At 41.0% G+C, this 16903-nt stretch overlaps 1 protein-coding gene across 2 annotated transcripts in view; it reads right to left on the reverse strand.

The window, feature by feature from the left end:
* Nucleotides 1-16903, reverse strand: part of MDN1 (midasin AAA ATPase 1) — a 160134-nt gene that overhangs the window by 16496 nt on the left and 126735 nt on the right. The window contains exons 75-88 of one of the 2 annotated variants that reach the window (XM_034991407.1): nt 16402-16548; nt 15750-15876; nt 13524-13629; nt 12852-12967; nt 11294-11779; nt 10817-11043; nt 10082-10237; nt 9758-9927; nt 8791-8952; nt 6711-6848; nt 4044-4185; nt 2345-2523; nt 1632-1781; nt 974-1118 (exon numbers count right to left, since the gene is read on the reverse strand). In XM_034991407.1, the coding sequence (XP_034847298.1) occupies nt 974-1118; nt 1632-1781; nt 2345-2523; nt 4044-4185; nt 6711-6848; nt 8791-8952; nt 9758-9927; nt 10082-10237; nt 10817-11043; nt 11294-11779; nt 12852-12967; nt 13524-13629; nt 15750-15876; nt 16402-16548 (2451 nt within the window). The remainder of the gene's footprint in view (nt 1-973; nt 1119-1631; nt 1782-2344; nt 2524-4043; nt 4186-6710; nt 6849-8790; nt 8953-9757; nt 9928-10081; nt 10238-10816; nt 11044-11293; nt 11780-12851; nt 12968-13523; nt 13630-15749; nt 15877-16401; nt 16549-16903) is intronic. The other variant, XM_034991408.1, reaches the window with a different exon arrangement.

Below are 16903 nucleotides of genomic sequence, written 5' to 3' on the forward strand. Positions count from 1 at the left end.
ATTTAACAGATATAAATATTTTGTCATATTTATATGAAACTTCAGTTACTTGTTTTTAAGAAATAAGTGGTTCTGGGTACAACTATATGGATTCTGGATGCCTCTGCCCTTCCTATTTCCTCAGAGGTCACCATAACCTAAAGTTGTTGTGTTTTATTCCTATGTTTTCCTACATTTGATGTACCTATTAATAATATATAATATTAAATTTTTATATAAATGGTACCTCTTTCATAACTTGCTAATTTTGTCCAATATGGTGTTTAAAAAAGTTTAATAGCTTATCTATGTAACCGATTCATTATGAAGCAGAGTGAGGCTAGCTCCTATCTTTCTCTGTGATTACCCACCATGACTGGGGACCTTCTATTATAGGGGCATTTTCTCTACAATGCTTCCAATACCAGACAGCTCTCCCTAGGGAAGTCACTCAAACTGAACAGTGGGTGACAGGCAGATTACTGTCAAGTGCCATGTGATTTCTCTTGATTATTCAATTTCATTCCCCATAACAATGACTTCATATTTCAAACTAAATACATAACATAAGCATAGCAATCAATAACTGAAACAATCATTTCTCTAAGAGAGCTGAAACTAGGCTCCACAAGAGGCCTACATATTCCCAGACTTCAGTGTTTACATCAACCCATGACATGGGACATCAAGATGGTAGTGGGGAAATGAAGCTCTGTGGGATGAAGCACCACCCAGGTACCGTACTGCTAAAACACAGGACAGGAGAGGACATTAATGACAAAAATGTGCTGGTTTACTTTAATTCTACTTAGCTTACGCTTTAAGTCTAACTCAGGTGAGAAACACTACAGAGACAAAGCAAACAATTTTCTCAAACTGGAATTGAGCTGACCAGACATGATTTATGACCTGGCCATGATATGGCATTAAGAAATTGGTTACTGTTCATTTTCAGTGAATTCCAACTGGTCTCTTTAGGTTTTGAAAGACACACCTCCTTCTTCATGGTCTGTGTCCTCACTACCATTCTTGTCTTCACTGTCTAGGTTCAAGTCGTCTGGAAGGTCCAAGGCCTCAGGTTCTGGCAGCTTCTCCTGATTGCCATGGTAAGGGTCTACCTCATTCTCATCATATTCCCTCTTTGGACAATGGAGAGAACAGGAAAAAATAAAACTTTTTTAAAAAGTAGCATCTGCATATAATTAGCTCTAAGCAGTAATGCTAAAAGAATACAAAGTCTCTTCTCTAAAATTTCCCCCACACTTTAGAATTTTACTAATGCTTCCAGAATTTTCATGCTGGAATTTCAAACTTCACTTTCTATGCAGGTTCTCCACCGATAAGAGGTACTGTGTTACTTAATTTCAAAAAGGAAACTAAAGTTTATGAGGAGATATATGGAAAAGAATAACAGAATTGAGCTTCCAAACTCCAGCATGAGCCCAAACAGCATGAAGACCACCTCATTAGTAACCAAGTATTAGATATTTTATGTCCTGTTAAGAGACTTTGTTACATGTTCTTTTATGAGGCAATGGGAAAACAATTGATGAATAGGAAAAAAAAAAAATGTCGTGAGACTCCCCAGGAGCTGTGTGGTGTGACAGCCCTGGCCTGGAATCAGGGGTGGATGGGTTTCAAATCCTCATCACCTCATCTATTTGTTCATTAATTTTGTCCTGGCCCGGTCCATCATCAGCAACTTCTGCTTCTTCCTTTTCTTCCTTCTTATCTTGGCCTTTATTTCTATTTGACTTCCCAGCATCCAAGTTGTCATCTTTGGCAACAAGTCCACAATCTTCCTAAATGTCAAAGGAAGAAAAAAACCACAAAATCATTACTCTCAATCTAAGAAACTACTTTCATATAGGTGGATTCTACCTAAAGTAGCTCTTAGGCATGTAGAATTTCTGCCTGTTGGGCCAATGCCATGGAAATATCCAGCTGACAGGGTGTCCTTCATGACCTGGAAAGAGCAGTCTGGCTTGGTCCAGACAGCCACAGTAATAGCAGGTGTGTGAACAGTGGAATGGGTCACACTATGCTGCTGGGGAGTCCCACTCAGCCCTGAACTTCTCCTAAGCAGAGAGCTGGAGAAGTTCAGTCGTCAACAGCAGAATCAAAGCATTTGCACTGAGTCTTCTTAACTTCCCTCCTCCATAACACATGGGACAGCCCAGATAAGACCATTCTTCTGGTTCTGAATACAATCAAGTAAGATAGATCAAAGAGGAAAAAAAAAGAGGGATGAAAGAAAGAAGAAAAACAAAGAAAAGAACAGCAGTAAATGACGGAGTGGTAGCTGGTGGGAAGAATGTCTCCTCTCAACCTGGGGACTACAGGATGGGGGGAGTCTTTTAATTACCTCATCCATTCCTGGTCCTGTTTCTTCAGTTTTACTGTCTTCTTCCTCTTCATCTTCCTCCTCTTCGTCGTCATCACCCCAAAGCCTCTCATCTAGTTTGTCAGCTTCCTCACCATTCAGATCGCCCATTTGTTTATCCAGGTCTCCGCCCTCACTATCTGATTTCCCATCATCCTCTTCTGAAAGGGAAGGCACTGAGCTTAGTCAGGCAAATCCCCAAACTGACTGGTCCATGTGTGCAGAAGAGGCATGGACCCACTACCTGGCAAGTGCCCCACCTGAGATTTACTGCTTGTGCTTACAGAACACTGTACAGGCAGATGCCTTTAGATCTGCTGAAGTAGTCCTACTGTGTTTTACAAACGATTTGAAGGAAAAAAGAAGTCTGTAATGTGGGATATTAACAAACAGAAGGGTGGTGGAATAGCTGTCAAGGTGTCTACTTCTGATGCTGGGGGGAATATTCATTATGAGACTCAGCAACTTCCCTGGGTTTTGGTTTCTTATCTGTGAAATGAAAGACTCAAATGATTTCCAAGGTTTCTCCCCATCTCCAACATACTATACACTTCTATTTTATCCAACATCTAACATCATGTGTCTAACTCAATCAAAATTTTCTTGCCATTGTTTTTGCTCAAGGTCTACTGTGCCAAAGGTTATATTCTTATGCTGCTTAGGCAAGTGTGTACTTTTCTGCTCTACAGTCAACTTTCATTTCTGCAAGAACTTCACTTACAATAAGACAGGATATCTCAAATTAAGCTCTGGAAAGAAATTTAGGGCAATAACCGAATTACGGAACAAACATATGACAGGTGATGATGTGCCATAAGAAATCACATTCTCAAACAATTTGTAATGAGAGGGGAACGTTCATGTTAAATGAAAAAAGCAGACTATAGTGGCGCATGAGTGGCTCAGTCGGTTAAGCGTCCAACTCTTGATTTTGGCTGAGGTCATGATCTCAGGCTTGTGAGATCAGGCCCTGCATCAGGTTCTGCACTGGGCATGCAGCTTGCCTAAGATTCTCTCTCTCCCTCTCTCTCTGCCCCTTACCCCCACTTTCTAAAAAAAGGATAAAGAAAAAAAGCAAACTATGGAACTATTTATGGTGCATGTGTGTATGTGTATGTGTTATGTGTGTGTATACACACACACACATATAGTGCACATATGCACTATATGGAAAAAATAAACTAAAGTTTATTAAGTGGTTTGGGTAGTAAGCCTAAGGGCTATCTATTTCACTCCTGCACTCTTGTTCCAAATCATCTGTAACAAATGTCTACTGTTTTTATGTTTTTGTTTTTAAGAAACTACCCTGACCAATTTACTTTTGAGCTGAGTGCCAAGCTCTGTTAGAGATCTCTCTCCTTGCTCTTTCAGGCTTCCCTGAAGGGGATTCCGTCACTGCATCTAGCACATGAGGCAGCCAAAGTACCAGTCAATGTCTCAGTTTACTCAGAAGAATCTCCAAAACTGACTCTAGACTTCTGCTTCAGTGGAGAGAGTAATGAAACATGCATATGCTGATGTTTTCATTTGCAGTTATGCAGAGTAATAAACTTGTTCCAAAAGATTATAATAGGCTCCTTATTGGGAACATGTAATTTCCCAGATAAAATATATACATACATATATATTTTAGATAAAATATTTTTTAAAAACAAGAATGAAGTGACAGATAATCGCAAACCTTGTTCTTCAAGTTCCCCATCATGCATTTTCCCATTAAAGTCTTCTGACATCTCAATGGCATTATCCTCGCCCTTAATGTCTGATTTTGAGTCAGGATCCTCTTTATCCTTTTCTTGACCTTTATGAAATGTATCTTCTGCCTATATCAAAAAGTAGCATAGAAAAAATAAACATCGTAACTTTGCTAATGTTTATTCAACTCTAAATAGAATATAAATATTTAAATGCCAACATTAATGGTAAAAGTTAACTCTGGGGAGAGAAAAAAAGGAGAACCAACAGGGATAACCACACACAATAATTTCTGGTTTGCTTTAATATGTCTGTAATTTCCAGTTTTACTGCATTGGGATTAGAGAATATAGAATTTTGTTGATGGTTTCTTCATGTGAATTGTTAAAAAAAAAAAAATTCAGACACTGAAAAGAATGCATTCTTTAAAAAAAAGAATATGAGTTCTTAAGAATAAGAAGGATAAAAAAATTCAATCTTATATTGTCCTCGGTTTTAATATTTTTATCACTTTGGTCTCTCATATATAGTAACTGAATGTAATTTTGTTCACTTTTCCTTAAACTACATATTCCTATATACTCTAGGTGATATCTGGGGCAGAAGATTCATGATTGTTCTCTTATTAAGGTTGGATTTTAAAAGTGCTTTTTAAAAATACAAGCATAATAAAATCCCATCAAAATAATTCGAAGCAAAACAGAAAGTAAGTTTTCCACAGCACCACCATCCTCCAAAACTCCCAAAGAAATCAGTATCGGTGACATTCTGGTCCATCTTTTTATCCATGAATACACCTAGGCAATCGGCAATCTGTATCAGGTACGTTGCTTTACAAACTGTTTTTGCAATTTGCTTTTCTTCTCTTTTTTAAGATTTCTTTTTAAGTAATCTCTACACCCAATGTGGGGATCAAACTCATGACCCTGAGATCAAGAGTTGTATGCCCTACTGACTGAGCCAGCCAGTCACCCTGCTTTTCTTTTTTAAAATTAAAAAATGGGGGTGCCTGGGTGGATCAGATGGTTAGGCGTCTGCCTTCAGCACAGATCATGATCCCTGGGTCCTGGAATCGAGCCCCAGATTGGACTCCTGGCTCAGTGGGGAGCCTGCTTCTCCCACTCTCTCTGCCTCTCCCCTGCTCATGCTCTATCTCTGTGTCTCAAATGAATAAATAAAAAAATCTTTAAAAAGAAATTAATAAATAAAATTTAAAAATGTCCCATAGATATATTTCCATGTTGATACATATAAATCTATCTCATTCTAACTTATAGCACTGTTCTGCATAGATGGTATCATAATTTAAACAATTTCCTCCTGATAAATATTTGGATCCTTTCACAATTTTCACCGTTACAAATAACGCTATAGGGAATATCCTTGTACAAAAAAACACTCCTTCATACACTTATCTTTGACCCTTATTAGCATTTCTATCAGAAAACATGGAATTCTTAAGTCAAAGAATACACACAATTAAAATTTATGAGATACTGCCAAATTGTTCTGATGGCTTTTATCCCACCTTAATGTTTTTTGCTTTGGATTGCACTTTCCTATTAAGTTTGTAATTTTTTTGCTTTAATTTTTTTCCATGAGAAAAGTACAGTTGACGAAGTTAAATTTGAGAAATATAGAAAAGCCAAATTTAAAATGTATGTGTATTAAACAGAGCTCTACCACATCAACACTAGCATAACTCTTTTGGTTTCTCTTTCCAGTTTTCCCTTCAAAGGATGAGAAGAAGTTTGAATTGGTTTGCTCCTTTATTTTTAATGGCTATAACCATACCTTAAATAAAAATTTATCGTCTGCTTTAGACTTACAATATAGGTGCTAAAAAGAAATTCCATTATCTCTTAATAGTATGGGGGAAAAAAAAAATCACTCCCAAATGAGATAGGAATTTAAAAAAGCAACACAACAATCTTAACCCAGAGCATCTATTTCAAAAAAACATGCTTGATTCCAACCAAAAGAGGATACAGATTAAAATTTTTCAACAGGTCTTAAAGACATACAATAAAACCTCTTAATAATAAACACTGGCATTATTATTTAATGCATTTGTTACTTAAAATAGTTAAATTTTGTTATCCTTAAATGAGCCACTACCAAAATTACTCTAGAAAAATCATCAGCAAAGATCTCCCCCATTTATTTTTTTATTTTTTTTAAAGATTTATTTATTTATTTATTTGACATAGAGAGAGACACAGCGAGAGAGGGAACACAAGCAGGGGGAGTGGGAGAGGGAGAAGCAGGCTCCCCGCAGAGCAGGGAGCCCGATGCGGGACTCGATCCCAGGACCCTGGGATCATGACCTGACCCGAAGGCAGTCGCTCAACCAACTGAGCCACCCAGGCGCCCAGATCTCCCCCATTTAAAATAAAAAATTTTTAATAATTTCCCTTTCAAATTATAGCCATAACTAATAACTGAGCTGCAAAGTTCCTTTCTGTGGTCTTTTAGCTTTTTATTTACACCCACTCCCTAAAGCTTTAGTATTTTTAGGGCTCCACGGATCACAGTTTGAAAACCATTAACCTAGTAAAAAACATTCACGTGTAAAACTTAATATTGAAAAGAAAGGGAAAAGAGAGTGAGTTTCTGTAAACTGTGTGCATGTTTCAGGCATGTGAAAACATACCTGTTCTTCATTTTCTATCTGGTCACTCACATCTTTCATGCCCTCGCCTTCCCCAATTCCACCTCCCTCATAGTCATGGAACTCAGTTGCTCCCTCTCCTGCTGAATCTTCCATGAATTCTTTGGGCAGGCAAAATCCCTTAAAAATAAGAGTGAACAATTAGGTACAAAAGCAACAAAAGACAGGAAAAAAAACTGTTTTAGCTTTCCTCTAGCTCAGTATTTTCAATCTGATGGAAATACATCCAGTAGACCTTTGACATTCTTCCTTGCTGATAAGTTACTATGCAGTTTCAAAGCTTGACATCATATTTAACATGGAAGGTTTGACTTCGTAGAGGCCCTCTGGTGTGTAGTAATTTCATTTGGCAAGACAAAAATCAGAATGAATTATGCTGGGACAGTATTTAGGAGCAAGTCACCGAGTAAGGGTAGAACCTCTCGATGTCTAAATCCCAAAGGGATTTCGTCCTTCTTTATTTACTTCTCAAGTTAGTAAGCCTGAGAAGAAAGAGTGGAGGGAGAGAAGACTTGTAACCCTGGAGGTAGAGCAACTTGAAGCAGATGCCACAGCGGGAGATTTCATTTTTACTTCAAAAACTGAAGAAAGTTTGGTGTGATGTGCAAGTAAAATGTTAATTTTAATATTAAAAAAAATGCCTCCCCCTCAACTCTTGAGGTCAAACTGTCACTCTTGGTGTACCTGCTACATCGGGCATTTTCTGCCAAGGCAGCTGGCACAGCATGGGGTCGAGAGTCAAGAACAAGATCAGACAAAGAAACACATGTGAAGGGTTAAGATAAAAGTGTTTTGTGTTGGAAAATAGTTTGAAAAGGAAAATCAACTACTAGGATGTGGGACAAAAATGAACAGAAAAACAAGCAGAAGAAAATAGTGGTTCTCAATCAGAAATTTTATCAGACAAGCTATCAAGTTATTTGTTAATCTTAGGATGAAAAAGTGCTAAAAAATCAGCTGCCAACTAAAAAGGAATTAAGATCCCCACACCAGCCACTGATTGTGACTTAGTTACACAGAAAGAGCTTTCCGTGGATTAGGTGTTGTAATTACAACCTCGATCTATTACCTTAGCACTGAGTGTAACCTACTTTCAGTTTCCCTCAGGACTACTCAGAAAGGATATGAATACAACTTGAACAGACATGTATTTTTAGATGTTGATTGAAAAATATGTTTTGGTTAACCTACCTGATTTTCCCATTGAGCTACATTGTTTTAAAATAGGTTTTGGTATAGGCAGAACACAACCATACAGGAGGAGGGGACATCACTACAGGAGCTACGTCTAGAACAGCCAAAGGGCTCCTAACGCTTTGCTTTTATCAGAACCCCTATACCCCACCTCAAAGCACAGGCCAAAGGCATTCTAGAGCCTGTCAGACAAGAGCAAGAGCACAACTGGACAAACACAGCCAATCCAAACCCCAGGGCACCCTCACCATACACTGTCCTGCCACTGACTTTTGCACACAGTGGCAGGGCTCCAAGGACTGATGGGATGTGACACTGGCTCAGTGCCCATCGGATAGAGGGAGCAAATTGGACTAATTCATTTATTTGTTACTCAACAAATAAAACATTTATCCTCTAGTCAGAAGTACGAACGCTTGACTATTTACAAGAAGGCTAGATGCCATCTTCAGTTTGTAAATTCCTATCTTCCTCAAGTGACTCTCGCCTGTATTGTACTTAGATCTGGAGAAAATCTTAGAATACTAAGGAGACCAAAACAAAACAAAGTATATATCTAAAATAAAGTAGTTCTCACAAAAATTCTAAGGAGTGTAGACAGATCTCATTTTACAAATGAGGAGACTGAGGCTCAGGACAGCCTCTGGAGTCTAGGGAATCCATCAGTGGGGGACCTGCAGGTTCCAAGACCTTAGTGGAAACAGGTATAGCAAAAGGGTGTTGGACAAAGCCCTGAAAAATCCACAGGGAGAGCAAATCACCTCCTGCTATTTGTGAAGGTCCCAAAAAAGCCTGGGAACCATGCACTAATGGGTCTGGAGTATTTGGTACTGGCTATCCAAGCATGCTTCCCATGAACAGTCCTTACCTCCTGGGCGAGCTCTGTGAAGACCTGGGCAAGCACAGAGAGCAGCTTTGCAGTGCTACGGTGAGTCGCCAAAGACATGGTCAGGAAGAAGAGGACGAGGTCTGAGTACCTGGAGAGCATGGGCACCAGACGCACCAACAAGCAGCAGGACTGGCTGAAGAACTGCAGGTGAGAGATCACAAGGCCTACTCATACTACGTAATGGGTACTGAGTTTTCTCTGGGGTAATACAGATGTTTTGCAACTGGATAGCAACAATCGTTGCCCAACACTGTGAATATACTAAATGCCACTAATGTAAGTTTTATGTATTATTTTCTCTTACACACACACACACACACACCCCTCTGCTCTCTGACATTTCTTCCCTGTTCACACAAACCCTCACAAAAAGTACACTTTTAAATTCTGTCATTTAAGTTTCATTTAGTTAACAAGGTTTTTTATTTTTGTTTTTAAATAAGATGTTTATAAACAAATTCTATTCCGAATCAAAGTTGGCACTGGAAGCAATGCTACAGACTTACAATGTCCTACAAAAGAAGTTGCTTCTCTGGACTATTATGGACCCAGCAACTGCCCCCTCTGCTGGCTTGTGAAGGGAATGGTATTTGCAGGGTGTGGCCATCGAGCCTTAGTTGACAGCAGCAACACCCACATTAACATCAAATACCCAGGACTATGTGGTTGGGTATGAAAGAATCCCAAGATAATAGATACTCTGGATTGCTGGCATTTTTTGCATCTGTGCATCTTACAACTGTAACCCTTAGCTAGCAAGCCCTAAGCTTTTCAGGGTTTGTCAGTGATGTTTACATGCGTAAAGAAATCAAATTCTTAGTGATTTTTGCCACAAAGGCCTGCTCTGGGACCATTCACATGGAGCAAAGTGAAAAACCTACTCTGCCTTTGGTTGGCCCACTCTAGATACTAGATAGCAAGAAGCTTATAAAGAACCATTGGTTACCGTGTGCTTCGCTGCTATGCCATCCTCAGCATATGATTTCAGTCTCTCCAACAGCTCAGAGACAGCAGAAATTATTTTCTGCACATGGAGAGCGCTCACGTCCGCCCAGAGGTCATCCTCTAAGAGTTTTGTTAGATGTCCCAATTGCAGTCTCTCAAAGCCTGCTGCCTCTTTCATTCACAGAAAAAGAAGACATGATGAATAACAAAATAAACCCTTTCGTCTCCATTCATCCAGTCATCATTCCTAATACTGGTCCTTAAATATTTAGCTACAAAAATAAAATCAAGTATAAAAACAGTTTTTGCCTGCTGTCAGACATACCATCCTCTTCCTGTGGTCTCATTTGGTCAGTGGTTTCCTCTGTCTTTTTACTGTTTCCCTCTGCTAAGTTCTGGATGGCACAAAGGATGGCCCGGATGGCAGTTTCCACTTGCTCTGAAAAATCTTCCACAAACCCTTCCTCCAACATTTGGTTTCCTAGTAAGTAACATGGTGGGAAACAAACAAAAACTCCAATCATATGTTTCAGTGCCTCTGGAAATCATTAACAATCGTCATTTGTTATTTTTTACAAACGGCCACCTGTCAAGCACCTACTGTGGGTGAGCCACCATGTCAAACTGCTGAACACAAAGATGAATGAGACATTTTCCTCATCTAGATAAACCTACAAGAGTTTATCACCTTTTATTGAAAGCTTTGCTGGAAGAATGCCAAAAATATGAATCTAGTTAAGATGGTGTGTATAAACACCAACTCAGTCCAAACATCAGCCCTCAGCTTTCAGTCTAAGAGAGAACGGTCACTAACAGCAAGTGAGCCTGTGCTGCCTCCCTACACAAAGTGACATGATGAATTCAGAGGCAAGGTACTCAAAAAAATGAGGCATCAAGAGTTAGGAGCTGTGGGTTCCAACCACACCTGCCCACCTTAGAACCCTGGGCAAATATACGTATGGAACAAAACACAGGGTGTCTTTAGGATAGTCTAGACTTAAATCTACAGGACCTCACTCCTACCCTGGGCTTTGACTCCCTTGTCGATGACAGTCCTTACCTCCTTGGCTGCCTAAAGCAAGCAGATGTGTCTTCCAGGTAGTAAAGTCATCTGTGGCTTTATTGATTTCTCCTCTTAAATATTCCAGGCTCTCAACTAATGCCATTTGTCGGTCTGTTTGCTCAACCTCAATCCCTGGAATAAGGAATAAGGACTCCAGGCCTTGCAAATGAACTGACATCTGGGACAGGCAACTCAGCCCAGAAGAGCAAACTTCAAAATCCTTCCTGCAACAACAGAAATGCCACAATGTTGAGAGGAAGGGGCTACACCCTCCCTCCAACCACTAAAATATAAGCAGGGGAAAATTCACTGTATCTTAAGACTTACAGCTAGACATATGCCACAAAGCACTATGAAGGTCCACGGAAAAACAGAGAACTGAAGCAAAATCCCTTTCATCACTTTATCCCATTACTAAACTCTGAGCAAGCCCCCGAACACACAGAAGAACAGTACAGACATAAACACACTCACCAAGAATGAAAGAGAGTCTCACAAGACTGCTGCCTGATTTTGTCAACATCAGCTTTCACTGTTTTAATGGTTTTCAGCATCTCTGTTAATCTTGCAGTTGACTGTTGCCAAAGCTGGTCCTGTTTCCGCATCCGGCAACCAGAGGGCAGCTGATTTCGAGGTACTGGGGATGGGTAACTCAGTTCTGATGAGATGAGGTCCTGTACTGCTCCGGAAAGCAGTCCCTTGGTGAGTTCTGGTCCCTCTGGGTAAGGGGCAGAAGGCTGACCCTGTGCCTGGGTCTCACCTTGGCCGGGAGTTGGCCCTGCACTGGGGCAGCAATGGAGGAACCAGGAGAGCTGCTCAAGCAGGATCTGGCTCTGCATGGCCAGGTGCTGCAGCCTTTCTGTCCACTGCTGCACACCATCCTGAGGGGGGAAGGCCACGGGGTAGACCAGTGGGCCAGTCAGCCTGCCATGAATCTCCTGCACACAGCCAAGGAGGTTCCTGTGACGAGAAATCCATGGGGGAAACACATGGCACCTTAAACTGTGTCACCATGTTTTTTAAAACCGTAACTTCATTTATTTCTGAAGGGGCTTTTCCACATAATCAAAGAGAGGATCCCCCAGATAAGTCTGTTAAAATGCCTTTTAAAATACTTAAACACATCTAGGGGGCCTGGGGGGCTCAGTTGTTAAACGTCTGCCTTCAGCTCAGGTCATGATCCCAGGGTCCTGGGATCGAGTCCCACATCGGGCTCCTTGCTCGGCAGGAAGCCTGCTTCTCCCTCTCCCACTCCCCCTGCTTGTGTTCCCTCTCTCGCTGTGTCTCTATCAAATAAATAAATATTAAAAAAAAATAAAATACTTAAACACATCTTTCTAAAGACTGAAAGAAGTGTCTTCAATCTTTCACAAGTGTCAAAACTCACTGCTTATCACCTACCCCCTTACAGCTTTTTTATACCCAACATGGTCACACCACTGCAGTGATTTCAACCATTATAAAAAAAAAAAAAAAGAAACATCTTTAACTGTAGTATACTTTGTTAGATAAGTCCTTATGAGTAGAGCAGAAAACAGCTGTAGCCAAAGTGATTACAGTCTTTTGGTCAACAATCCATTCAACAAATGGACGACAGCTTTCCTAACTGCCCTCATCTTTTAAATATTTATTTCCACTGAGAAGCATCCAGGTATGACACTCAGCAAATTGCAACTCTGTGATCCAAAAAGCCTAACGAATATCTCAAATATGATCTGTGCCCAGAGACGGATGCTCCAATACCATAAACACAATCCTTTCACGCACAAACGCCCCCTCTATCTAGATCCAGGTGTACTTCAGCCATGGCAACTTTCTCTAATTCGGCCCTGGACTCATCCCCCAGGGCCCATTCTCCCAACAGGTGTTGCCAGAACCACAGGGCAGAAGCCTATCACCACAAGCAAGGGGCAGAGCCAAGAGAAATTCCATCTGCATCTTTGGGCCTCAAACTGCATTTCACAATTGAAAGCTGACTCACATGATTCTTCCTAATTCATGCCACAAACCCAACTAACTAGTTAGCGGATACCTGAGGAGGATCCACTGCTCAGTCAGTGTGGTCAGGGAGCGCCGCTGTCGGATAAGCATCTTCATCAAATGCGCCGAGAAGCCTTTGCACCGCTCAACGTTGCTCATGCCCACCTCCTGGCAGGGGAAGAAGGAAGCATGCCAAGGCTGTTGCTGGCAAACACTACCACCCATGCTGGTGTCACGAGAAAGCCCGTCCATCCCATACTCTCTGGGGAAAGCACCCTTGCTTAGATAAACTGTGGGTGTATACTGCAGTCTAAAAGCAGCACATTCATCTTTTTGAGCAGGGCTTCTCAAATTATGCTTCCACAGATCATTGATGTTCCATGAACAGGGACTAGGTTTAGCATCAACATTAGTGGTCTTTCCCAATTCACAAAGGGAAAAAGACCTGAAGACGGCATTCTCTACTTGAGGCTTTTCTTACATAACTTTTCTTATGCATTTGGTCTTGTTGGCAAATGTAAGTTAAGAGAATTTATGACAAAATGCTCTCTGATTCAACACAAAATTACACTGACTTATATTATAAGTTTAATGATATTCTGCAAAAAGCTCAGTCACTTTCAGTAATGGGCTCCGATCACTTGAGAAGACCTGAGAATGGTGCCCTGGAGGAACAAAACGGGAGCTTTCCTGGGCCCCTGCAATCAGAGGTTCTATCACCCACCTTGGCAGGTGCTGCTAAGGCTGCACTAAGCCTGGCATGCCGTGCGAGAGAGCGGAAGAAATATTTCTGGCATCCATCCCATGATGATGAGATTTCTGTAAGCAACCTGGAAAAAAAATTCAACATGATTAACTTAATTAAAACCACTATTTCCTACCCCAGATCCTGAAGACTCAGAGATTGGTATTATTTAGTCACAACCGAAAGTCAAGAGTGTGAATAGATTTATTTCTGTGAGGTCTCATTCAGTCAGGCACTCATCAGTCCTTTATACAAAGGATGTATTATATACTTAGCATTTCAAGTACAGTGGGGAAATAAATTATGATGACAATATAGTTTCCTTAATGAAAACTTCATAACTATCTTAGGAGTGTAAGCTAAGGGTCATAAATCCTGATGCCTACAGGCAGATAATATAAATGATTAAGGACAGCCAAGCACAAAATGATACAGGCCAATGACAGCTGACCTCAATGTGGAAGAAGCAAAACGGATTGTTGAAGACCACAATGATCTGGACAGCATGTGTCCTTGTCAAAAGGAGGGAGCTACAGTTTAACTTTTAACTGCATGGGAAAGTAAACCCACTTGGCCAAATCTTCCTGAAAAACTGAAATCCAGAATATTTAAGTAAAATTTCTACTTTTGGGGTGCCGGCCTGGCTCAGAAGAGCATGCAACTCTTGATCTCAAGGTTGTGAGTCTGAGCTCCACATTAGGTATAGAGATTACTTAAATAAATAAAGCTTAAAAAAAATTTCTACTTTTTACAATGTTATGTTGAATTAAAATTTAAAGCACTGAGAGGACCACTGAGCAAACAAAATACAAATGTATGCATACCTAGCTCATGCCAACCATCATTTACAACCACCTCTGTCATAGTTATGAACATAGAAATAGCTCTGTCTCAAAGTTTATAGGTTCTCAAACTCAAGAATATATTAGAATAAATTATAAAGAATTTTTGTATAGGAAACAGCTACAAATGTGGTCATTCTCTCCCAGATTTTCACCTATGAATTCAAATCAAGTGAGGAGACCTCAGTAAAATCAGAGGACCAGAGGGTGCCTGGGTAACTCAGTCGGTTAAGTGTCTGCCTTCAGCTCAGGTCATGATCCCAGGGTCCTGGGATGGAGTCCCGCATGGGGCTCCCTGCTCAGTGGGGAGTCTGCTTCTCCCTCTACCCTTCCCCCGTGCTCGTGATCTCTAACACACTCTCTCAAATAAATAAAATCTTAAAAAAAAAAAAAGAAAAAAAGAAAAAGAAAATCACAGGACCAAAAAAATAACAGGAGAGGTGAAGACAAAGAGTAAAGGAAAAGATACTTAAAAAAGAAAAAAGGGCGCCTGGATGGCTCAGTTGTTTAAGCGTCTGCCTTCGGCTCAGGTAATGATCTCAGGGTCCTGCAATGGAGTCCCGCATGGGGCTCCCTGCTCAGTGGGGAGTCTGCTTCTCCCTCTACCCTTCCCCCCTGCTCATGATCTCTCACACACACACTCTCTCTCAAATAAATAAAATCTTAAAAAAAAAAATAAAGAGAAAGAAAGGAAGAAAGGAAGAAAGAAAGAAAGAAAAAAATCAAAGGACCAAAAAAATAATGGGAGAGGTGAATACAAGGAGGAGAGGAAAAGATACTTTAAAAAAGAAAAAAGCACGCCTGGGTGGCTCAGTCGTTTAAGCATCTACCTTCGGCTCAGGTCATGATCTCAGGGTCCTGGGATCGAGTCCCCCATCGGACTCTCTGCTCAGCAAGGAGTGTGCTTCACCCTCTCACTCTCCCTCTCTGCTCTCCTCCCCGCCCTAAATAAATAAAATCTTAAAAAGGGAAAAAAAGGTGGGGGGTGCTGGCTGGCTCAGTTGGTAGAGCATGCAACTCTTGATCTCAGGGTTGTGAGTTCAAGCCCCATGTTGGGTGTGGAGCTTATGTGAAGGAAGGGAGGAAGGGAGGGAGGAAAGAAAGAAGGAAGGAAGGAAAAAAGGAAAGAGGGAAAGAAGCAAAGAAAGAAATATAGAAAAAAGAAAGCAAGAAAGAGAGGAAAAGGAAAAGCAAAAAAATTATCTCTTACTGAATGCTCACCACATGCCAGATCTCAAGCCAGGCACTTTTCCAAATGTTATCTGTTCAGCAACGCTAGGAGAGAGGGATTCTATCCCCATTTTGGCAAATAAGGACATGGAGACTTAAACTACTTGTTGTATTTATGATTTAAAAAACAAACCTAGAATCAGCCTCCTGAATGTTGCTGACTATAGACAATGCACTCCGGATATCTAATGGGTGAAGATGAAGCATCTCTTGAGGGTTTTTTGAACGGGCCCAGGCAAGACCTTTGCGATATGACAAACCTAGGAAATAAACAGCATGTGTTTAAGAAACTCAGAAGAGAATGAATGTGCCATGCCCTACCCCCCATCCCACGCCACTGCTACTCAAAATAAAGTCCTTGGAACAGCACCAGGAGCTTGTTAGAAAGCAGGCTGTGAGGCCCTGCCCTGCACCTACTGAAACAGAACTACTGCACTCAATGGGATTGCCCGAGTCATTTGTACACGCACTAGAGTTTGAGAAATGTTGCTTACTAAGATATGTTGAAAGGGTGGGTGCTGTACAACATAAGGTGATGAAAATAAAGCACGGTTTCTGAGAAACCTCATTACAAAACTATGAAAATATTTGGGAATCACAGATGGTTCATGAGAGGAATTTCATACGTGACCAAACTCTCAGAATGGCATTTCAAAACCTGGCCTACGACCTTCTGTTCCCCACCATCTCAACTGTCTCTAGAAATTTCCCCCGAATCACTCACGGTGTTTTCCTCCCTAATAGCTGGTCATCATTCTGTATCAGGTTTCAAGTGAGAACTTTACCAGCTTTTGCAAGGTGCTGAAAGAGGTCTGCTAATGCTCGCTGCTTCCGCAGGAGGATGTGCTTGGCTGCTGACCGCTGCTTCTCCTTCTCGGCTGAGGGCTCCAGCTTTAAGCTCTGCAGCTCGCTCACACAGGAAATTACTTCACCTGAGGAGAAAACGAGGCACTACTGAAATCTAAAGGGCTTATTCATGTGTTAGAACTGATACTCAAGGGGCGCCTGGGTGGCTCAGTCATTGAGCGTCTGCCTTCGGCTCAGGTCATGATCCCAGGGTCCTGGGATCAAGCCCCGCATCGGGCTCCCCGCTCAGCGGGAGGCCTGTTTCTCCCTTTCCCACTCCCCCTGCTTGTGTTCCCTCTCTCGCTGTGTCTCTGTCAAATAAATAAATTAAATCTTTAGAAAACAAAACAAAAACAAAAAAAACCTGATACTCAAGACCCAGAACTTTGTGGGAAACAAGAACTAGGTGACAGTCATCTCTAAGGCTCTGATAACTAGTAT

This window comes from Mirounga leonina, unplaced genomic scaffold (assembly GCF_011800145.1).
Source record: "Mirounga leonina isolate KUSES-001 unplaced genomic scaffold, KU_Mleo_1.0 Mir_53, whole genome shotgun sequence".
NCBI classification, from domain to species: Eukaryota; Metazoa; Chordata; class Mammalia; order Carnivora; family Phocidae; genus Mirounga; species Mirounga leonina.